Source organism: Paroedura picta, chromosome 15 (genome assembly GCF_049243985.1).
Source record: "Paroedura picta isolate Pp20150507F chromosome 15, Ppicta_v3.0, whole genome shotgun sequence".
Classification (NCBI taxonomy): domain Eukaryota; kingdom Metazoa; phylum Chordata; class Lepidosauria; order Squamata; family Gekkonidae; genus Paroedura; species Paroedura picta.
This window is the reverse complement of record NC_135383.1, coordinates 30,744,465-30,768,269: the sequence shown is the minus strand read 5'-3', so window position 1 is coordinate 30,768,269 and position 23,805 is coordinate 30,744,465. Positions and strand designations below refer to the sequence as shown.

General features: G+C 53.6%; 2 protein-coding genes across 3 annotated transcripts in view; one reads left to right on the top strand and one right to left on the bottom strand.

The window, feature by feature from the left end:
- LOC143824256 (uncharacterized) overlaps window positions 1–5,146 on the bottom strand; it is a 103,008-nt gene extending 97,862 nt beyond the window's left edge. The window contains exon 1 of the mRNA XM_077311327.1: window positions 4,711–5,146. Within this exon, the coding sequence (XP_077167442.1) occupies window positions 4,711–4,811 (101 nt within the window). The 5' untranslated portion in view covers window positions 4,812–5,146. The remainder of the gene's footprint in view (window positions 1–4,710) is intronic.
- Window positions 5,147–5,308: 162 nt separating this feature from the next.
- MNT (MAX network transcriptional repressor) overlaps window positions 5,309–23,805 on the top strand; it is an 87,810-nt gene continuing 69,313 nt past the window's right edge. Inside the window, exons 1-2 of one of the 2 annotated variants that reach the window (XM_077311326.1) lie at window positions 5,309–5,607; window positions 18,101–18,686. In XM_077311326.1, the coding sequence (XP_077167441.1) occupies window positions 5,502–5,607; window positions 18,101–18,686 (692 nt within the window). In that variant the 5' untranslated portion in view covers window positions 5,309–5,501. The remainder of the gene's footprint in view (window positions 5,608–18,100; window positions 18,687–23,805) is intronic. The other variant, XM_077311325.1, reaches the window with a different exon arrangement.

Here is a 23,805-nt window from a genome sequence, read left to right as displayed (position 1 = left end):
CCGGGCCGCGGCCCGCAGGTTGGGGACCACTGAGCTAAATAACAGGATGCAATCTTGAGGTGTCAAGATAGGCATCTGGGGGAATATCACAGATCAAACATCGCGGAACATGGCAGAGGGACCTAGGGGATTCTGACACCCAGAATCTGGATGCTTCTGGAAGGGTCCCTGAGACTTCAGCTCTCACGCAGCCCCTTACTCCGAGGCACAGTCCACTCTGAAGCCAGACTCTTCAGTGGCACCCCTGGGGCCCAGGAAGGGAAAGGCTCCTGGAGGAACGCCACATTAGCCACATGCTGGTTTCTGGATTTTTTAATGGTCACTGTGGGTGGGCAGGTAGTTGTGCATTTCTTGTATTCTGCAGGGGGCTGGACTAGATGACTTTTGAGGTCCCTTCCAACTCTATCATTCTAGGGGCTCCTTGCTGAGACCTTCCCATGGGCCCCTGAGAGGGAACACTGGGCGAGGAAGGAAGCGGGCGCTGCATCCCCTCCTTGAGTCAGGGCACAGGGCATGTGCCAGTGTCTAGAAGGGGGGGGGGTCAGGTTACCATACATGCCAGACCCTTCATGAAACTAAATTGGTTTTCTCATTTTCTTGAATTTTTAAACTCGGTCTATTATTGTTCTGTCAGACACCACTGTTAATTGCTTTTTATTGGATCAATGTCCTGTTAGAGCAGTTCTGTCAGAGCTCCAAGCCCCACCTACCTCACAGGGTGTCAGTTGTTGGGGGGGGGGGAGGAAGGCAATGGGAAGACCCTTTGAGACTCCTTCAGGTAATGAAAAACAGGGTACTCTTCTTAATTTCTATATTTCTATATTTCTTTTACCGAATCTTATTTTTATTTATTATTCTTAAACTAGGAATTAAGCCCGCTGTGGTGTCAATACAGCGGGCACTAGCTGCGGGACCGTGGTGTCGTGGCGGCTGGGCAGGCGGTTGTGGGCGGCGGAGCTGTGGCCTGTTGTTCATGAGGCCCGCCGTTGGGCGCAGGTAGACTCACTGGCGGTAGGCTGGCTGGCTGCGGGAGGGGGACGGGCGCGCGGCGGGGCGATGACGGCGATCCTCGAGGCGGGCAGCCATGTGCTGGTGCTGGCGCCAGAGCGGCTTGGTGGCAGAGCGGCTTGGTGGCGGTTTCGGCCGTGGGTTGGTCATCTTCGCGGCAGCCACGCGATCCTCAGACCGCGCGGTTCTGTGGCAGGGTGCAGGCGGCAAGGCCTAGGCGGCCCGGTAGCGGTGGAGCGGCTCAGTGGCGGAGTGGCTTGGCAGCAGAGCAGGTCGGCGGCGATCTGGCCGTTGGTGCGGCCATCTTGGCGGCAGGCAGGCGGCGAAGGCCGGGGCCAGCCGGGCAAGCGGCGAGCTATAGGTGTGGGGGGTCGGGGTCGGAAGGGTGCGGGCAGCAGTGGACGGGGAGGGGTAGGGGCGAGTACCGTCGGTGGGAAGGGCAGTCGCTGGGCGCAGGTAAAGTAGTTACTGGGGAACCCTGCCCACTCTCCTCCCACTTAGCCCTTACCCTTTTATTTAATCCGCTCCGATTTTATTTAATCCGATTTATATTCTGCCACTCCTGCAAGAGGCTTGTGCTGGGTAACATTAAACTCAGCAAAACCACATTAAAACTGTCACACATTAAAAGCAGCAGAAAGTCACTCGAAAAACAACAGCCTTGAGACCTCAATGCATAGACCAACCTAGTTGCCAGACCAACCTGGTTTCCTTTTTTGACCAAGTAACAGGTTTGCTGGATCGGGGAAATTCGGTTGATGTTGTTTACTTGTTGTTTACTTGGATTTTAGTAAAGCTTTTGACAAGGTTCCCCAAGATGTTCTGATGGATAAGTTGAAGGACTGCAATCTGGATTTTCAGATAGTCAGGTGGATAGGGAATTGGTTAGAGAACCACACTCAAAGAGTTGTTGTCAATGGTGTTTCATCAGACTGGAGAGAGGTGAGTAGCGGGGTACCTCAGGGCTCGGTGCTCGGCCCAGTACTTTTTAACATATTTATTAATGATCTAGATGAGGGGGTGGAGGGACTACTCATCAAGTTTGTGGATGACACCAAATTGGGAGGATTGGCAAATACTCCGGAAGACAGAGACAGAGTTCAACGAGATCTGAACACAATGGAAAAATGGGCAAATGAGAACAAGATGCAATTTAATAAAGATCTGGGTCAGAAAAATGAAAAGCATGCCTACTGGATGGGGGATATGCTTCTAGGTAGCACTGTGTGTGAACGAGACCTTGGGGTACTTGTGGATTGTAAACTAAACTTGAGCAGGCAGTGTGATGCAGCGGTAAAAAAGGCAAATGCCATTTTGGGCTGTATCAACAGAGGCATCACATCAAAATCACAAGATGTCAAAGTCCCATTGTATACGGCACTGGTCAGACCACACCTGGAGTACTGTGTGCAGTTCTGGAGGCCTCACTTCAAGAAGGACGTTGATAAAATTGAAAGGGTACAGAGGAGAGCGTCGAAGATGATCTGGGGCCAAGGGACCAAGCCCTATGAAGATAGGTTGAGGGACTTGAGAATGTTCAGCCTGGAGAAAAGGAGGTTGAGAGGGGACATGATAGCCCTCTTTAAGTATTTGAAAGGTTGTCACTTGGAGGAGGGCAGGATGCTGTTTCTGCTGGCTGCAGAGGAAAGGACACGCAGTAATGGGTTTAAACTTCAAGTACAACGATATAGGCTAGATATCAGGAAAAAGTTTTTCACAGTCAGAGTAGTTCAGCAGTGGAATAGGCTGCCTAAGGAGGTGGTGAGCTCCCCCTCACTGGCAGTCTTCAAGCAAAGGTTGGATACACACTTTTCTTGGATGTTTTAGGATGATTAGGGCTAATCCTGCGTTGAGCAGGGGGTTGGACTAGATGGCCTGTATGGCCCCTTCCAACTCTATGATTCTATAGAAATCCAAAAGGAGTATTTATTGAAAGGTTTTCAAGCAGGAGAGGAACAGCAGGCAAAGCTCACCGAACAAATTCTTTGACTGAGACAAAAGATGGCAAATACATCCGGGGGTCTTATACAGGGAGATGGAGGGGCAGGGGTAGCTAGGCACTTTAGGCGGGAAGCTAAAAGATTCTCATGAGAAGATCCAGAAGTGCCCTTTACTCTGAGAGGTGAGAATCATGAGCGGATGTTGAGGTTTGCACAGAGAGATGCAAGGTCGAAAAGGCGATAAGCAGCTCCAGTGTGAGAGTGCTTTGGAATGCAGGGAGAGTGAGGGAAAAGGCAGGGGATTTATTGCCTCTGAGTAAGGTACAGACCAACAGCCTGGAAGTCCCCGGGAGCACACCACACCACACTGAGCTCGGGTCAGGAGCCGGTGTTCATGACAAAAACTCTCCCATACGAGCAGCCACAGAGTTTGGCAGTGGCAAAAACTAACCCCCTCCACCCTGTCTAGTGACATTGTCTGATGTTAAAGCATGGCCTGGGGAGGTGCCTGTCTCCTTACTTGCCCTGGCCTCAACCAAAGGCCTGCCAGAGGAGCTTGGTTTGGCAGGCCATTAGGAAGTGTGACAACTCCATTGGGGCGCTTAGCTCTCCTGGGATCTCATTCCACCAGGTCAAACTTTCCTTGGGCTAGCAATCTCCAACCGGATAGCACCTGCAGAATGGAGAGTCCTGGGGGAGGGGAACATTAGTGGGAAGTTGGCCTTCAGGTATATAGGGCCCAGACTGCATACAGCCTTGAGGGTTAGCACCAGAACTTCGAACTTGATCAAGGCCGCAATCAGCAACCAATGCAGCTGCCTCAACACTGGCTGGTCATGGACCCTCCAAGATGTACCTGTGAGGGCCCTAGCAGCTGCATTCTGCACCAGCTGCAATGTCCATGTTGGGGACTAGGGGAACTATGGTAGGCCTGCAGAGAGTGAGTTACAGAAGTCCAGTCTAGAGGTGACCATCGCATGAATTACTGTGGTCATGCAGACCAACGATAGAGTAGTTGAGTCTGGTGTAGGCAAAAAAATACTGTATAGGCTACTCCTGTGACGTGGGCCTCCAGTGTTAATAAAGCATCCAAGACAACCCTGTTTCCTGGCTGAGGGATAAATGTTAAACTGCACCCCAGCCAAGGTGGACACGTTTGCTTCCTGCTCTGTCGCCTTCCCACCCTGTCATAGGGTCTCCATCTTGGAGTGGTTGAGTTTCAGACAGCTCTGCTGCAGTCAACCAGCAACTGCTTCCAAACCTCTGGGAAGTGTATCTGGGGGACTGTCTGGGCAGCCATCCGCATACCCAGCTCATCCCCTGGGCCAGCTGGGCCAGAGGGGGCATGAAAATGTTTAACAAAGTGGGGGAGAGTATCACCCCCTGCGGACTTGCATAAGGCAGTTGAAAGGGCTCTGCTGACTCCTCTCTTGCCGTGACCCTCTGGGTCTAGCACCGGAGAAAGGAGCACAGCCATTGAAGGGTTGTCCCCAAATTCTGGCCCTGGTGAGGTGGTGACCTGGCAACTCACGGCTGACCATATCAAACACATCACAAGGATAGCCAAATCATTAAGATCCAGCTGGTGGTGATCATCCATTAAGGTGACAAACACCATTTCCACCACTTGGTCAGGACAGAAGCTTGACTGGTACGGGTCAAGCACTGCAGTTTCTGCTATGCCAGGAAGCTGCTCCCCAGTGTCCCTTTCACCAGCTTACGCAGAACTGCAAGGTGTAAGACTGGACAATACCTGCCTAACCTGGCGGATCCAGCAGTGAAGGGCGAACTAGGCCCCTTGAGCTCCTCTAAGAACTCCGCAGTAGGATGGGAGAACTTGGCACCCGGGCGCTTGGCCCCCATCCCACGGCCTGGCCTTTGGTCCCGACCAGGTGGGGCTGCACCTGGAGACGCCCGATGAGAACCGCACGGCGCTCGCGAGCGACTGTGGTTCGCGGGTGTCTTTAGTGCCGACGCGCACTCCCTCCCACCTGCGCCCTTCCCTGCGGCCGGGGGCGCCTGCGCGGGCCTGGCCCTTTAACGAGGGCGCCGCCGGGGACCGCGGCCGCCGAGCGCCCATGTGGAGCTGCTCCATGCCTTGTTGTTCTGCCCGCTCATTGGCCGGCGCCTGCGTGACGTCAGCGAGCAGCACGCGGACGCACTGCGGGGGGAGGGTCCGCCGCAAAACCCGGCGCGGGCGGCGGCGCGGGCGGGAACGGGGCCGGCCTCGGGGAACTGGTGACGCGCAGAAGCCCCCCGCCCCCGGCCCGGCCCGCCCAGCGGGGCGCGGGAGCCGCCCTCGGACGCCCCTCCGCCCGCGCCCAGGCGCCGCCCCCCCCGCTCCGTTCCGCTCCGCTCCGCGCTGCTCCGGGCCGGGTTTGGGCGCCGCCCGCGGCCGCTGCCTTGTTGTGCCGCCGCCGCCGCCGCCGCCGCCGTCGCGCTCGCCATCTTGGTGCGCTCGCGGCTGCTGGGCGGCGGGCGGCTCCCTCCCTCCTCCTCCTCCTCCTCCCTCCTTCCTTCCTCCCTTCCTCCCTCCCTCCCTCGGGCGACGCCATGAGCATCGAGACCCTGCTGGAGGCCGCGCGCTTCCTCGAGTGGCAGGCCCAGCAGCAGCAGCAGCAGCAGCAGCCCCCCCGCGCCCCCCCGGGGCCCGCGCCAGGTGAGGAGGGGGAGGAGGAGGGAGGGCACGAGGGCGCCCCCCCCCCGCGGCACGGCGCCTCACGCGAGCGCGATTGGCTGGCGGGCCAGGGGCCAGCGGTGACGCGCCGGGCCACGCCCTCGGCCACGTGCGCGGCGGACACGCCCTCGGGGGGCCTGCGGCCGGCCTCGCCTGGCGGCCCGGGTGCCACCCTCCCGCCCCGGCCGGGCGCTCTCCCGGGCCCCTCCCGCGCTGCGGCCTACGGGGCGGGGAGGGCGCGGACTGGCCGCTGGGAAGGAGCCCCCCCTTGGGCCGGGGGGGCGGCGTTGGGGGCCCGCGGGAGAGCTGCTGGCGACGCGGGGCTCCAGGAACCGGGCCCCGCCTGGGCCGCGGCTTCGCGGAGGTCTCCGTCCCAGGCACAGCCGCTCTCCCACGGGCCTTGCCCGGCCGCCTGTCCCCCCACAGGCCTTCTCCCACGCGGATTCCGAGCCCGCAGCGCCTCGATCCCCCTTAAGCATGGGGCTGGAAGGGCCCTCCAGGGTCATCTAGTCCGGCCCCCTGCCCACCCCCTCACGTCTGGCCTCTGCTTAAAAACCTCCAAAGACGGAGCAGCCGCCGCCTCCCGAGGCAGCCAGTTCCACTGAGGAACCGCTCTGACTGTCAGGAATTAATTCCATCCCGCTGGTTCTGGTTCTGGTCCGCCCCTCGGGGGCAAGAGAGAACAACTCTGCTCCATCTTCTCTGGGAGAGCCCCTCAAGTACTTGAAGATGGTTCTCAGGTCCCCTCTCAGTGGCCTCCTCTCCAGGCTCAACAGACTGAGCTCCCCCAGCCTTTCCTCCTACGCCTTGGTCTCCAAACCCCTCTCCCTCTTGGTTGCCCCCCTCTGGACACCCTCCAGTTTGTCTACATCTTTCTTCAGTTGTGGTGCCCCAAACTGAACACGGGACTCCAAGCGAGGCCGAACCAGAGCAGAGTGTTGCTGTGTCTCCGTCTTGTGCCGTGCGTCGAACTCCAGCTTGTGTTCCCCTCGGGGCAGGAAAGTGTCCTTTGTTGTCGTGCGCTACACAAATCGCACTCCTTCCTTCGCCAAAGGAGTCTCCCCCACTGCCCAGCAGACGACACAATCTGGATAGTGTTTGCTGTGACACAGTTTGAGGCCATCTGCTCTGTGCGGGGCCAGTGAAACTTTCCTGGGAAGCTTCTGCAAAGATGTGCGCGGGGTCCAGGAGTCCACTGGCTCGGAGCATTGTTCTGTGTGTCATTTCAAAGTGGAGGTTCAGACTTTCTCCAGGGTTCCCTTTGCTGGCCACTGCTGATTCCTGGGGGGGGGGGGAGCAGTGGGTAGCGTATACTTTCAACCTCACAGGAGGAACCAGTGTGTTCTGCGGTGTGTTGTTGTGATGGGAGGGAGCCTGAAATGTGTCATCTTCAGCAAGGAGTCATGCAAAGAAAGGTGCAGGAGACGAAATTACAATGGAAGTTCAAGGAGACCTGACAGTTTCCCCAGGTGATTCCAGCAGTTCTTGGCATCTGTCTGAAGCGGGCTCAGAGACTGGTCTGGCCAAGTGATTGGCTCGTCTTGCCTGCCTTTGGAAGGGTCAGTGAGGCACTGTGGAGGTGCTGTTGGCAGTCTGGCAGGCAGCTGCTCTGCGGACCTTGGGGGAAGAAGTGGCTTTCCCAGCACTGCTTTCTAAAATCCTTTCCCTGGGATCAAACCTGGGACTTTGTGGACCCAAAGCCTGTGCTCTGCCGCTGAGCTGGGACGCCTGGCTGGTTTTTTTCAGTGTGTGCAGAGAAATATGTTCTTTGTACACGGAGGTTTGATGTTGATGGGCTACAAGGCTACATAGACCTAGAGCCACCTTATTCAGTGTGGTCTCCACCGATTCTCAGCAGGTTCCCACAGTCCTGCGTGACATCCCCACAACTCCAGATGGCTTACAATACAGGCAAAGAACAGTCGTGTGCCCTCTTGCTCAAACACACTGCCTGTGACTCTCCTTTCGTCTCTCCTTTTGCAGTTTGTAGGCTGTTTGGAGATGTTTGTTGGTGATAAAAGCTTAATGAAGGATTTATTAGTATTAATGCTGAGTGTTGGGAGTTCCCAAACTGTTTGTGTTGGAGAATTCATGATTCATTTGGACTCTTCTTCACAAAGTGCTCTCTTCCTCCAACCGTCACAAGGTAGTCCAGGTGTGAAATCTGAAGGCTAGTGCTTGCCGGTCCAGAGCAACTGGGAACCTGGACAGGCTGAGAGCTGGTGGAGCCACCTTGTCCTATCTGACGGCACAAAGCCTTGCGAGGTCCTTGAGCTGCACCCACCCATGTGGGAAGTGGGGAGATCACTTGGGGGAGGCGGACGATGCTCAAGTCAGCTCCCATCTAGGTCGTGTCCACCAATCAACTGACGGCTGATGATCTCACCCACCTCGGCAGGTGGGGAATTCTTGGTCCTCAAACTGTGACTAGTAAAGGAGAATAAAAGCATCCAAAGAGCCCCTCTGAATCGATTGGGCCACAGGTCCATTGAATCCAGCACCCAGTTTCCCTTGCAGGCAGCCGAGGGCGTGGCTCTGTGGAATTGTCGTGGCTGCTGCCACGGGTGGGTCTGCTCTCCCACTGTGTGAATTTTGTCCAATCTCTCTGGAAAGCTATCTGGCCTCATGCAGGAGGCTACATCTGGTAGCAGTGCATTTCGCAAGTTGATTGTGTGTTGTTGTGAAGACTTGCTTTCTTATTTCCTGTCCCAAATCTGCTGTCTGTTGTAGGTGACCCTGAATTCGGATACTGCAGGAGAGGAGACAGATTTTCTTTCCATCCACTTTCATTTTGTGCGTAATTTTTCAGATCTTTGCCGTGTCACCCCCACAGCCCTCTTTCTTCAGCCTTTCCACACAAGGAAGATGCAGCATCATATAAATTGTTTTCTTCTCTTTTCCCAGCACCCCCTAATTCCTTTTTTGGAGATGCACTGACCAGATCGGTATAGAGTCCCAAATGTGAGAGTACCACAGTGCTCTCCTGGGCGTTATGAGGCTGGTTGTCACGCTGACATATCGACAGAGGGGCCTGTAAGAGCCACAGAAGGATGGGAGGCTTGCACCTGGCCCTTGCTGGGAGCTGAGGGGAGAACGAGCCCCTTCAGAAGTGTCTCAGGTTGTTTTTGGAAAGCTTGTGATGTGCACTTGGAGTTAGTGCAATTTCCTTTCCCCTTTAAGTCCTTGCAGATCTCTGTTTCATTATAAGTAATTGCTGGTATATTTTTGGTTTCCTTGGTCCTGAGAATTTAAGGAACTGGTGCATGCAGGCAACAGGAGTGTTCCCTGACACATATCAGATGGGTTCAAAACAGCGGTCCACAACTTTGGGGTTGCTTCCCCAGGGTCGCCAGGTGGCTGGCTGCGGCAGTGGCAGCAGGTGGAGGCAGGCGGCGGGGGCACTGGCCGCCCCCATGCCGCCTTGATTGTTGTGCGCCTGTGAAATTGGAGTCATGGCACCCGTAAGTTTGAGAACCACTAGTTGAAAAGGAACCAGTAAATTGCATTGATGTCAAAAATCGCCATTAAATGGCAATCTGATAATTTCATTTTTTATGATGAAGTAGAACAGAAAATGCCAGAATAATGCAGAACTTTGTGGTTTGTTTCAAAAGAAAATTTTAAATAGAGCGCCAGCTTGGTGTGGTTAGGAGTGCGGACTTCTAATGTGGCGAGCCGGGTTTGATTCCTCACTCCCCCACATGCAGCCACCTTGGCCTCACCACAGCACTGAGAAAGCTGTTCTGACTGAGCAGGAATCTCAGGGCTCTCTCAGCCTCCCCTCCCTCACAGGGTGTCTGTTGTGGGGAGAGGAAAGGGGAGGCGAATGGAAGCCGCTTTGAGACTCCTTCGGGTAGAGAAAAGCAGCATCTAAGAACCAACTCTTCTTCTTCTCCTTTAGTAATCTCAGGGCTCTCTCAGCCTCCCCTCCCTCACAGGGTGCCTGTTGTGGGGAGAGGAAAGGGGAGGCAACTGTAAGCCACTTTGAGCCTTCTTCGGGTAGGGAAAAGTGACATAAAAACCAGCTCTTCTTTTTCTTCAGTGATCTCAGGGCTCTCTCAGCCTCCCCTCCCTCACAAGGTGTCTGTTGTGGGGAGAGGAAAGGGGAGGCAAATGTAAGCCACTTTGAGACTCCTTCGGGTAGAGAAAAGTGGCATATAAGAACCAACTCTTCTTCTTCAAAACCCTGGTAACCACTAGTATCGAGAGAAATGATCCTTCTCTGCTGTTGATGTTTTGTGTATATTCTTCCGTGCTGAATCAGAAAATGGCCGTTCCTTACAGTATAATACGACACATATTGATACAGGGGGTCCTTGGGTGCCCCTGCCCAGATCTGATTGGCTGTGCAGATTGGCAGCTGCAGCCACCGCCCCACAAGGCTCCCAATGTGTGAATGAAGGGAGGCTGGGGCAGCTGCTCCGGGGCTGGCTCCCTCGCTGCTGCAGCCATATTGTGGCTGCACCCATCCTGCCAGGTCAGAATTCCTCAGGTGCCCACAGGCTCAAAAGGGTTGGGGGCCCCTAATGTGTTGCCTCTTAAAGACAGCACAATTTGTGCTGGGTGATTGCTTTCGTACTGCAGCTCCCCAGCCACAAATCTTGTTAGCACCTTGAAGGTGCCCCTGGACGCTTCCTCTCTTCTCATGCCCCAGTCAGACTGGCACGGGGACCCAACTTGATTGATTCATCCATTGAGTTCCTTCTGTCTTTTATTGGTGTTGTAGGGCCCCCTCCCCCATCATAGCCTTTGGCTCCATCCCTGAGCCCTGCTACTCCATGGGGGGGGGGGCATTGTCTCCAGGGCCTAGCCTCACTTACAGGCGTATTGTGAAGCTCGTATGTGGGAACCTTCATAGATAGCTGCTGTGAGAAGAAACTGACCACAGATATGGGCCAGTCACAGTGGCACCATCCCAGTCCACATACATTGCCCTTTGTGGGGTATATCAAGGATTTTCCCAGAAGGCATTGCTCTGCCTGTCTTATATCACCTGTTGGTGTTCTGCTGCATCAAGACGTTTGTAGCGACTCGTTGCATTTTGATCCCACCCGCAGAACACGGGGCTGTATACGTAGTTCTCCCCTGTGAGGTGGTTGAGGCTAGGAGAGAAGTGATTGGCTCAAGATCTGCTGATGAGCAGACTGGAATGCTGCTCTCCCAAAGTTTTCCCTCTGAGGCAGAGGACAGCTTGGTGGGTGATTTCCACCATTCACTCAGGGAGGCAGGATCAAACTTTTCTTCCTCTTCCTGTCTCCTTGGTGGGAGTTGCCCTCCTGTCTGTTTTGTTCCTGGCTCTACAGGGGAGAGCAGCTAGCTGAGTAGGCTATCTTCCCTCAATCCTCTTTCTTGGGCCTCTACTATATTTTTCTTTCCTTCTGCTACCTAATACTTTTTTTTACCTCCCTCCTCCTTTCCTCATGCCAGCAGCTAGCAGCTTTCTCAGGGAAGAGCAAGGAGATATCTTCAGAAAAGCACCGAATTGGGGGGGGGCATTTTATACCGCAGCCCATTGCAATGTGAGGCACTATTCCTCTTGGCTGAGACACAGCGTGGAGATGGCTTCTTCTCTGATACCAACCTGGAGACCCTTATTTTGGTAGAAAATAGAGAATTGATCATCCTGATGAGCAATGTCCCTGAAAGGGCTGCATTGGCTGCGGTTAAACAAGAGCACCGAGAAGAGCCGAAAAAGTGCCACGAAGACAGAACATCCTGGAAACACGGACTCTTATGCAGATGCTGCATCCTTATGTTGGCCATTTGGAGGGCTCCCAGTGCTCCAGGGCCAATCAGCCCAAAGGACACTGCCGTGGACCCCGCTGTCCTAGCAGGCCCTTGCAGACTGGTAAGATAAGCCGCATCAAGCCCTTTAACTCTCCCCCTGAATTGTTTTTATCTCCTCAGGCAAACCAGGAGGGAAGAAATCTTCTGTTTTTGCAAAAGGGCCGTGCTTTCGCAGACAGACCTCCGCCTTCCCCTCCCCAAATGCATATGAGGGTCAGAAAGATCAATGCCCAGGTGATTAAGGGGACAGATGGCCAACCAAGGCAGCCCAAAAGGGGGAGGAACAGCCCACAAATGATGGACCAATCAGATAGCAATTCTAATAGCAGGGACAAAGTGGGATTCCTCTCTGTGCAGGAGGAGCAAATGGAAGTGCCTTAACAGTTTCTTTAAACCAGAAGTCTATCAGAATTTATTAGCTAAATCTATGGCTGTGCGGGTTTTTAAGCAATCCCCAATGACAGAGGACCAAGCTTAGGGTACAGAAAAGAATGACAGATCAAAGGAAACGCAGAAATCCCCCCCCCCAAATTGGCACAACTGAAAAGATTTTTTCCCTATCAGAGTTTTTAAAGAAACAGCTGAAGACTGAGTAGACTAAGTTGATGGTTAACCAACAATTACCAGCATACATTAAAAAGTTGTAGGCTCTCCCTAAATACACTGGAGATATTTTACATGTCCTTCTTGTGGACGCTTCTGTGCCTGCCCTGCAAACATCAGGCTTGCTCTCAGAAGATGGCAAAGGCTGACTTCAAAACACTTTGAATAAGGAGGCAGACCTCATGCTTTAAAAGGAGCACGAGGCATTGGCTGCAGCAGGAATGGCCTCCCCCATCTCCCCCATTGTTTCTAGGGCAGCAATTGTATGATCCAGAAAAATCCTACAATACCAGACAACAATCGCAGGTTGGCTGTAGGAGCAAACAGATTACTCAAAGCCTCTTCTTTCTTTGCTGACACCACACTGGACTCTGTCATCTTCTCATCCTGAGCCATGGCATCAGCAACAGCAGCCAGAAGGATCTTTTGGAAGGCCATTGTTACAGCCTACCCCTTCCAGGGGACACACAATTTGGTGAGGCACTAAACAAAATAGAGACAAGGGCCAAATGGAGGGTCCACCCCAGAAACAACAGAAGGGGAAACTGCTGATCCTACCAATATTAATGCTCTTGCACCCAACATTCCTTGCTCAGGTTCTGCCAAGTTGAGAGACCCACTGCAGACAGATGTTTAGGAGAGGAGATCTTTCTTCCAGATTCCAAAGACTTGCAAATAACAAGCAGGAGAGATCAGACAGGGAGAACAAAGCATCCAGGTGTGACTCGCAGAAAGTCGTGGTGGTGGTGGTGTGCTTTCAAAGAAGTATGGAACAAGCCTCAGAGAACTTGTGGGCAACAGAAGTTGTCTCTCAAGACTGTAAAATAGAATTTTTTAGATCATTTCTTATCATCTTCACATTTCCAAAATCCTTTGTCAAAGAACTCTGCAAGTCATCAAACTTCTCTTGCAAATTCAAGCTCTAGAGCTGTGCTGGAACCCAGAAAAGATCCCTGTGTCTATTCCATCATTCTCCCATCCCAGAGAAAAATGGGAAATAGCAAGTGATATTGAGCCTGAAATTAGTCAACAAGTTCATTCATCTCCAGAGATTTAGAATGGAGACCCTGTGATCAAACTCCAAGGCCTGGATGAATTTCTGACCTCCGTCTGCCTAACAGAGGTGTGCTTTCACAGGCCGATCTTCCCAGCCCACCGCAGGTTTCTCTGATTAACATCGAGCACCTACAATACTGAGCCTTGCCCTTCCAACTGTCTACCACCCTGAGGGTATTCTCAAAGCTACTCATAAATCCACTGGTGACCCTGAGACATCCGGGCATCCACCTACACCCATATCTCGAGGAGCCCCTCGTATGACCAGGTTCCCAGGAACAAGCTACTCTATACACAAGCATCAATCAGAGCCTTCAGAGTTTTGGCTTCATGGTAAATATGCAGGAGAATTGTCTCGCAGCTTCCCAAAGGTTGAAACACCTTGGGATGCAAATAGACATGACCCCAAACAGGTTTTCCATATAAACAAGGTCAAAAAGACCAAGGACATGGCAACAGTGAACCTAAGAAGCAAATCTTCACCTTTAATTAACCTTACAAGCTTCATGGATCTATTTATTGCCAATACCTCCCTCCCTGGCGGTCTTCAAGCAGCGGCTGGACAGATCCTTCTCCTGGTTGCTTGAGGCTGATCCTGCACTGAGCAGGGGGCTGGACTAGATGGCCTGGTTGGACCCTTTCAGCCCTATGATTTGGGATTCTGTTCAGTGAGGCAGAATGCACTCACAACAAGTCCAAGAATTCCTTAGATCTTTTTAGTCCCAAATTGCTAGGTAGCAGGATGCTTTAGTAAAGGAACACCTGATGCTCCACAGCAGTCTGCTGTGGTGGGCCAAGATCAAAAACCTCAAACAAGGAAGTTTCTATTTAGTCAGCAAGTAGCTTCAAATCTTCATAGATGCAAGCCTGAAGGGATCAGGCACAGTTTCAGATGGAAACTTCTTTTCTTCCAATAAAAAAGAAACGCAGCTCTTTTGTGCCATACTTCTTACTAGTTGAAGGAGTCTCAAAGCAGCTGACAATCTCCTTCCCTTTCCTCTCCCCACAACACACACCCTGTGAGGGAGGGGAGGCCGAGGGAGCCCTGAGATTACTGAAGGCGAGTTGGTTCTTAGATGCCGCTTTTCTCTATCTGAAGGAGGCTCAAAGTGGCTTCCAATCGCCTTCCCTTTCCTCTCCCCACAACAGACACCCTGTGAAGGGAGGTGAGGCTGGGGCTGATGGAATGCAGAGAAAACTGTGACCGGCCCAGCATCACACAGCGTGTGGAGGTGGAGGTGGAGGAGGAGGAGTGGGAAATCAAGCTGGGTTCTCCTGATTAGAGGCTGCTGCTTTTAACCACGACACCACACTGGCTCTCGAGAAGGATCCTTCTTGGTAAGTAGCCAGTGGTTGTTCCACTATGAGGAATGGTCTAGACATGTGGCAAAGTGAAGGGGTGGAGTGAACTGTACCCCTTCCGAATCAGGGGAGAGATTACATTATTCTAAATTTTCTTACATCACAAATTCTTTGTAAGTGGAAAACTAATACAAATGAAAAGAGCTAGGCTACAATTCTCTTCCTGATGTGCTCATTCTTCTAGGTGGGCAGTTACTCTGTGGATGATCCTGAAGAATTTCATTACTGCCTCCCATAACCTGAATGTGGTGCAGCCCCTTCTGCCCTCTCAGAATCTGGTTCCGCGTTTGGGCTATTACACTGTTGGTTCTGGGCACAAAATCTGCAGCCCTTCTTCTCTTTGAGATTCACTGCATTGTTCCTGCATCCTTCTCAATTTTCTTTTGCCCGAGAGGCCAGAAATACTGCAGTCAGAGGTTGCATGGGCAAGGCTTTTTGTTTCTGCACCAAGTGACACAGATGCAGAACTCGAATGGAGCACAGATTGCAGGATCTGAAATACCCTGTGCTTGAAAGCTTCCTGTCCTTCAGGCCAGAAAGACAGAGTGGAAATGGAAACCTGGAAATTTTTTTGTGCTTGGCCTTACCTCCTACGTCTCTGATGGCTCAAAAGATAACCAAATCACAGCACAATGCTGATTAATAATGCATGCAAATTGCAAAATCTGTCTTTTTGTGGTGTTGGATTTCTGTTGTAATTTCCTGCTCCTGCCAACGCTGCTGAATGCAGCTCCTTGACTCTGAGGACAGCCCTTTGCTGTTGTTGTGTGAGCCTCCCCCTCCCCCTCCCCCCCAACGACATGCCATGTGTCGCCTCCGATGCTGTGTGTCGTTGCGTCACTGATGCTGCGCAGTTGGTGGCAGTCCTGGCGGGGTAGGCTTGCCTTTGGATCCTGGCGAAAGGCCATTGGCTCTGTTGTGTTTGTGTTCCACGCAGACAGGCACGTGCTCAAGAGCTGCGGGGGGGGGGGGGGGTTGTGTGTCAGCAGAGAGGCGTTTCCTTCTGCCGCCTCTGGCAGGCCCAGGGATTTTCTCAGCTCCTTTGCCCAGGGTTGTGCAGCTGATGGGGGGGGGGGGGGAGGCAAGGTGTGGGGCAGGGAAAGGCGGCAGGAGGCTTTTGTCCTCCTGCAGAATCCAGTGGCCATTGAGGGGCAGCAGGGCCTCGTGGGAAGCTGCCACAAGGGAGGGAGGGAGGGAGGCCGGCCAGCCCTCAGGCCAGCCATTCCCTCTCCGCAGAACCCACCTCTCAGCGGAGAAGGGGGAGCTCCAGAAGGGGGAGCTCCGGGGGCCTTGCCCGGGGCTGCTTAGAGAGGGTGGGATTTCAAATTGTGCCCCTACGTGGATCTGGTGTCTGCCTGCCAGGGCTCTCGGGGCAGCATAGACCACTGCTCACTCGCCTCCCCACAGCCGAGGGGGTCAGATCCACCCTGGGGAATTCCTGGAGGCTAAGGGGAGGGGGATGCTTGGGGAGGGGTATAATGCCGCAGTGTACCCTCCAAAGCAGCCATTTTCTCCAGGCCCCTCCTGGAAACTGGCGACCCAACGCTAGAGAGGAAAAGAGAGAGAGAGAGAGAGAGAGAGAGAGAGAGAGAGAGAAACTAGGGCAAGATGAGCCAAGGAGTTGAACTTGGGTCCCCAGGTGGGCTCCGGCTGACCTAGCACTGGGCTGTCCCTGAAAGTGCCAGGCCAGGACCAAGCCATGTCCCCTGGTGGGCGAGGCCACTGCCTTCCTGCAGGCATTTGGGTTGGCAGCAAAAGGCAGGGCTAGAGAGACCGTGAATTGGGCGTTGTTATTTACGGGCCAGCTTTCCCCCCAGTGTGGATGGTCTCACCACCGCGCCATATTGGCCCTGGTGTTGGGGCTGCAGCCTCACCCTCTGCCTTCTCCCTGCTCCAAGGAGCTTAAGGTGAGGCAGGCTGTTTTCTTTCCAGCCAGTTTCATCCCCACTGCAAACTGGTGGGGGAGCTCAGTCCCCAAGGAGCCCACCAGCCACCTGCCCAGGGGACTGGACTCAGATGAGGGAGGGCCTGTCTGGTCAGCGTCTGGCCCTCTAGCTGTGAGGCCGTCAGTAAATCTTGCAGGCTGCCCTGCCAGTCTTAGGGGGGGGGGGCTTGTTTGTTTTGTCCCTCATCTCACCCCCCCCCCCAGTTTCTTCAATTATCCTGCCGATGACTGTGTCTGATAAGGAAAACACATTTCCTTTTGGTTGTGATGTTTGGTGCTGTTACATATTTGATGGTGTCCTGTGGAAGCCGCCCAGGTAGGGGCGACCCTTTCATGGCGATGGGTGGGGTTGCAGCGCCATAGGCCGTGGCCTGGTCCAACATGGTGAACTGCTTTCAGGGAGAACTGAAAGTGTCAGTGGAGGCCGACTGGATTATACTCAAGGTCCCCCTCCTCAGGGGTCCTGTTTCTCCAGTGGATGTCCGGATGGTCATTGAAGGTATATAGATGGGCGTGGGGGCCAAACCCTCCTCATACCATTGCTTGCTAACAATTAAGAGACAGGTACACTGCCTTGGAACATGAATGCTCCATTTGTGATCCTCATGGCCTTCCACAAGGGCGTCTTTCCTCCTTCCAAGCTGCTTCTGTTGCTATTATCTGGAAGAGAAACCTGTCTGATTTTGGAATCCAGGAGTCCCTTACAAACGGACAAGATTTGGAGGGTAGAAGCTTTCCAGAGTCAAAGGCCCTTCCTCAGATCTGGGTGCTCCTGGGGGCCATTCCTAGAACACTGGGAGGGAGGGGAGAGGCTAGCAATGGTACGGAATGGCAGATGCCCGTGGCCACTAGCAAGACTGACCTTGCCAGTCTGGTTTCATGCCCTTGGATGGGATGCGATGGGATGTGAGGAAGGCAGGGGCTCGATTGAAGAGCTCCTCTGAGCTAGTGCAGAGTGTGGCAGCTGCTGCTGTGTCCTTGGCCAGCGTAGAACAGAAATGCTCTGGGCCCAGAGGAAGCAGATGGTGCGTTTCTCCTGCGGAGGGTGTGGGTCAGATCCCAAGCTGGGATTAGTCAGAGGAGGGAGAGAAGGGAAATAAGTGGAGCAAAAATGTGAACGGGGAAGAGCTGAGAAGGGAGAGGAGGAGGAAGTGCAGCCCGAAAAGGGAGGAGTCCCGGGCCCAGCAGCAGCGGCAGCAGCAGCACAAGGAGCAATATGGACAGAGCAACAGTGAGCAAAATGCCGGTGGGTTGCAGGGTTCGAATTCTGGGAACTCCGGGAGCTGTTCCGAGTCATGCCGGTTCCGTTTTGTTTTCTGCCAAAGACGTGGCAATATTTCAGTTGCAACCCTTTGAGTCAGACCACCAGAGTTCCCTCTCCCCCCCCCCCCCGCCTCGAGTGGAGCAGCTCCCACCCTGAGCAGACTAGAGCTGCGGGCACCTTCAGGTGGGCCGTGGGCAAGGCCTGACCCCGCGTGGCTCCCTATTGAGGCTGTGTGGGGTTTCCTGCCGGAACAGGTGGCCACTCAGCTGCACGGCTTGCGGGGAGCGCGGGGGCCAGTCTTCCTGTCAAAACAGAGTTCTGTGCTTGCCCTACAATAGATGGGAACAAGCAGTGGTGTGGTCTGTGGCACAGCGTCACTAAAGCTCATGTTATTATTATTTTATTAACATGCAGCCCTGTTTCTTCTCTTCCCCCTTCCCAATATTTCTTTTTGCCAGAGGAGAATGAGAAGCATGAAAACCTTCGCCTGGAGCAGGAGCAGGAGCAGAAGAAGCCCAGCGTGCAGAGGGTTAATCATGCTGCTCACCCCAAGGAGCCCCACAACGAACTCCCAGCAGTCCCGCCTTCCCCGCCCATCCCAGCTCCTCCCCCTCCCCCTCCCCCTCCCCTTGCAGCCCCCATCTCTGTCATCCCCATCCCCGTGGTTGCCAGCCCCCCCCAGCAGGCAGTCCAGAGCACCCTGTCCCCTCCTCTCCTCCCGCGCCACCAGCCCCTAGTCACCCCCCCCAGCCTCAGCAAGGAAGCAGCCCTGGTGGCCCCTGTGATCCAGAGAACATCTGGCCCACTCCTCTCTGACATCCAGGCCCCCACGCCCCCTTCCGGGAGCCCCAAGCAGCTCCCCCACTATGCTGCTCCTGTCCTGGCTATCTCTCCCCACCATGTGGTCCAGCACCCCATCCAGCCACAGCCACCCCCGCACCAGCCTCTGCAGCAGCACCTGGGGGCCCCCCAGACCCTGGGCCCTCTGAAGCTGGGTCCCTCGGAGGATGCCAAACCCAGTGAGCAGAAGAAAAGACCTGGCGGGTGAGTGGCTTCCATGGGGTGCCGGAGGGCTGCGTGGAAGGGGGAGGGCTGCTTTTTATGGCCTAGGAGCCAAAAGCCTGGATCAACTGGATTCAGGGCCAGAAATCAAGATGGAAGCAGCATAAGGAAGCTGATTTGCATAAGGGCAACTCTACGGCTGACCACTGGAATGTGGTTTGATCACCCACAAGGACTGTGCAGCCCAAATGCTGAATGTGGCGACTCCTTTCTTAAGAGGTGGTGCTTCTGTTGTCCCTGCACTCCCCCTTGGTTAATTCCATTTGATTTTCAGACCACCCTCTCCAATTAGGCTCGGGGCTCACTTTAGCATAAATCCGTTTATGGTCTGCAGCTCTTCCCCTTTCTGATTCTCCTTTTTGTCACGCCTGTCCGAGGAGTCCTTCCGTCCTCAAGAGTCTTTTCCTCCTCTGCCTTTCACAGTAGTGTTAAGAGACGAGGGCTCAGTGGGGGGTGGGGAGGGAGGGTGATGATCCTTGTCCAGGAGGCATTCTGCTACAGGGCTCTCCCGACATTATTAATGATCTAGATGAGGGGGTGGAGGGACTACTCATCAAGTTTGCAGATGACACCAAATTGGGAGGACTGGCAAATACTCCGGAAGATAGAGACAGAGTTCAACGAGATCTGAACACAATGGAAAAATGGGCAAATGAGAACAAGATGCAATTCAATAAAGATAAGTGTAAAGTTCTGCATCTGGGTCAGAAAAATGAAAAGCATGCCTACTGGATGGGGGATACGCTTCTAGGTAACACTGTGTGTGAACGAGACCTTGGGGTACTTGTGGATTGTAAACTAAACATGAGCAGGCAGTGTGATGCAGCGGTAAAAAAGGCAAATGCCATTTTGGGCTGTATCAACAGAGTCATCACATCAAAATCACAAGATGTCATAGTTCCATTGTATACGGCACTGGTCAGACCACACCTGGAGTACTGTGTGCAGTTCTGGAGGCCTCACTTCAAGAAGGACATCGATAAAATTGAAAGGGTACAGAGGAGAGCGACGAAGATGATCTGGGGCCAAGGGACCAAGCCCTATGAAGATAGGTTGAGGGACTTGGGAATGTTCAGCCTGGAGAAAAGGAGGTTGAGAGGGGACATGATAGCCCTCTTTAAGTATTTGAAAGGTTGTCACTTGGAGGAGGGCAGGATGCTGTTTCTGCTGGCTGCAGAGGAAAGGACACGCAGTAATGGGTTTAAACTTCAAGTACAACGATATAGGCTAGATATCAGGAAAAAGTTTTTCACAGCCAGAGTAGTTCAGCAGTGGAATAGGCTGCCTAAGGAGGTGGTGAGCGCCCCCTCACTGGAAATCTTCAAGCAAAGGTTGGATACACACTTTTCTTGGATGCTTTAGGATGCTTAGGGTTAATCCTGCGTTGAGCAGGGGGTTGGACTAGATGGCCTGTATGGCCCCTTCCAACTCTATGATTCTATGACACCAGAGATTTCTGGCGTGTGTTGGCCTCGGGTGAGGTTCATTGGAGAGCTTAACCATCTGGCTGGTTTACCATTCACCCAACACACTGTCAGCTGTCATGTTGATCTTGCTGGAGGCACTGCAGTACCCCAGGCTCATAGTCCTGGGGGACATCAGCATCCATGCTGACTCGCCATCCTCTGGTTCAGGCTTGGACCTGGTGTTGGCCGTGGTGACTCTAGGGTTCTCCTAGTTGGTTACCAGCCCCACCCACCAGGCTGGCCACATCCTCGATGTGATATTTGGCGCTGGGATAGTGGAGCTAGTGGCGTCCTGTGGGCAAGCCAGCTTTGGGCCTTCCTGTCCAGGCGGTGGGACTTACGGATCTGCCCAGATTGGTGAACATTCTGCAGGACCTGAGGCCTCCTGGTGGCTCATTGGGGGCCCTGGTGCAAGACAGGGAGTTGTGCCTGCCAGCTGCCATTGGCGAGATGGCTCCCTGACACCCTCTCGCCTCAAGCCGGCTCCAGGATACACGGCCGAGCTAAGGGAAAGGAAGAGCAGCGAGACGGCTAGAGCGAGTGCGGAGAAGGACTTGCGAAAAGGCAGCAAGGTCGTCTGATCGTGTGTGTAGGAAGATGTATGAGATGGTGAAGAAGATGGCTAACCGTGAGTTTTATGCCACCCCTCTTGCATCTGTGAACTCTCACCTGGCACAGTTCGGACTCTTACCGCCCCTGAGGACGGGCGCTGAAATTCTAGTCAGCTGGAACTTTGCTGTGAGGCATTCGAGCGCTTTTTCGCATTTGAAGTCTTGTCGCCCTGCTGGCCCCTCCCACCCACCAGTGGTACAGAAAGGGCACCGGAGTCTCCTTGGTCGCTTCAGGGGGGTACATTTCATGGCTTCAGGCTGCTCTCGGGAACCAACGTGGATAAGCTGCTAGGTCATTTGCGGATGACACTAAACTGGGAGGGGGAGCAAATACACCAGAAGACAGAGTCAGAATACAAGATGATCTTGACAGGCTGGAAAACTGGGCTGAAATGGATTTCAGCAGTGATAAATGTAAAGTTCCTCATTTAAGTAGGAAAAATCCAATGCATCAGTATAGGGTGGGCAAGCAGTACGTGTGAAAAAGATCTGGGGTCACACTGAAGTGCTTGACCATTCCAGTTGGGCTCCTGTCCTGGCCATGGGGTGGAGACAGTGCTGGTCTCCCTGACAGATTATCTCCGGCAACAGACAGATAGGGGCAGTTTGGCAGTCCTCGTGTCGCTAGATCATCATCATCATCATCAGATTTATTGCCTGCCACTCCCTTGCGGCTCGTGGCGGGTTACAACATTTTAAAACCCCAATAAAATCCATTAAACAACAACTACAGTTCAACATTATTAGTTAGCAAGCTAACATGGCAAGATCGGCTAATCAACTTCCCCCTCCTACTACTGGCAGGTGGAGAGGGGATCCTGATGGTACCAGTCCCAATCCCAGATCCCGGGGGGGGGGGGCATAGGTGTTAGCCCTTGGCCTCAACCATAGACCTGGCGGAAGAGCTCCGTCTTGCAGGCCCTGCGGAACGATGGAAGATCTCGCAGAGCCTGCAGCTCTCCCGGGAGCTCATTCCACCAGGCAGGGGCCAGGACCGAAAAGGCCCTGGCCCTGGTCGAGGCCAGGCGTGCTTCCCTGTTGGCCAGACTTGATGCTGTTGCTCACCAGTTGCCTGCCCACCACCTTGACAGGGTTAGGAAATGGGGGGCACAGAGGGTTGCTGTGGGGGAGGAGTTGTCGCAGTCATTCCATCTCCCCTGTCGCAGTTCCCTCCCCCACTGTGTTTAACATCTGCATGCGCCATCTGGCCCTGAGGGTCAGGGGTTATGGGCTGAGGTGTCACCAATATGTGGATGTCACTCAGCTCTGTCTCCTCATAGACGGCCACCCTGACTCCCCCTGGATACCTTTGCCAGATGTTTGGATGTAGCATGTAGATAGGTAGAGTCACCTGGAACTCAGCTCCTCCAAGACTGTCCTGTGGCTGGATGGACAGGAAGTGGGCAGGCCCAACTTTGCCGGGACACAACTTAACATTGCACCATCGGCAAGGAATCTGGCAGTGATTCTGGACTCCTCCTTATCCGTAGAGGCCCAAGTCACAGGGGCAGCCCGTTCAGCGTTCTTTCATCTGTGCCAAGCACGCCTACTAGTCCCCTTCCTGTCTTCAGCCCACTTGGCTACAGTGATTCATGCAACAGTCCACCCCCCCCTCCCAACAGCAACAAAGCATTCTGTGGTCAGAATGTCCAGCCTTCTTTCTCGAGGGCAAGGAAGACACTCTGATACACTTGATTTCCTCTTCCCACGATCCGTGGAGGCAGGAAATGGATTGCACTTTCCATCTCTGGGGGTGGAGCATCTTTTCCCTGCTAAAGCCTGAGAGCCATGCATTTAGAGAGCTTCTGAGATTCTCCCTTAAGGAGCTCCTTTGGTTGCAATTTGTCTTTCTCTTTCCCTTTGTTTAAAAAACAAACACACTTTCTCTGTTCTTCTGGCCTTGTCTTCCCTGAGGCTGTTTGCCTTTTGAATACGGCACTGCTTCGGTCATGGTGGTGTCTGCAGCTGAGGTCTCCAACCAAGGGAGAGTTAGTGGAGGTGGCCCCCAGTCAGTAGCGTAGGAAATCCCTACAAACCCACGTGCCCAGCTGCCCCACTGCAGCAGATGTCCTGGAGACAGCCATAGGCTGCAAATTGCCGGTCTTGGACCAGGAAGATGCAGGCTGAGGTTTTGTTGCAAAGCCTTCTGTGGCAGCTGGAGCGGTGAGTTGGTGGGAGATAAGAGCTGACCCACCAAGCTTCCAAGAGTGGCTAAAATAATGTGTTCCCAATCAGTTAGAGAAGTAAATAATGAGGTTCTTGACCCTCCTGGAAAGGAGGCCTCTTCCCTCCCGCTCCAGTCAAACACCTTCAAACAACTGAGCTACCTCAGGGAGTCCTGCCTCTTGGCCAGCAAAGGCTGCCTGCAAAAGCCCCTTACCGTTAGGAGAATTCACTCAGGTTTTCCAGACTACAGATCTGCAGAGAGAGATTCCCCCTTCGGCTCTGAGGAATCTGATGCAGATGTGAATAGAGAGGAAGGCCGGCTGACTGAGGAAGAGGTCCCTCAACAGAGGAAGCCGATTGGCTGGACACTTTATGCATTGGAAATCCTGTGGCTTCCTGCCCCGAAGGCAGAAGTCTCCAAGGGGAACAAGATGATGAGGATGATGCTAATAAAGAGGGCCCTGCGGTTCTCCCTAGGACTCCACTTTTCCCTTCCCTTTGAATGGCTGCATCCTACCAATAACTGTTTACATTCTGGATAGGCTAAAAGAACGTACTTGTTTCCTTCATAGGTAACCAGCTTACTGAATGTTCTGGTAATAGAATCATAGAATCATAGAGTTGGAAGGGGCCATACAGGCCATCTAGTCCAACCCCCTGCTCAACGCAGGATTAGCCCTAAGCATCCTAAAGCATCCAAGAAAAGTGTGTATCCAACCTTTGCTTGAAGACTTCCAGTGAGGGGGCGCTCACCACCTCCTTAGGCAGCCTATTCCACTGCTGAACTACTCTGACTGTGAAAAACTTTTTCCTGATATCTAGCCTATATCGTTGTACTTGAAGTTTAAACCCATTACT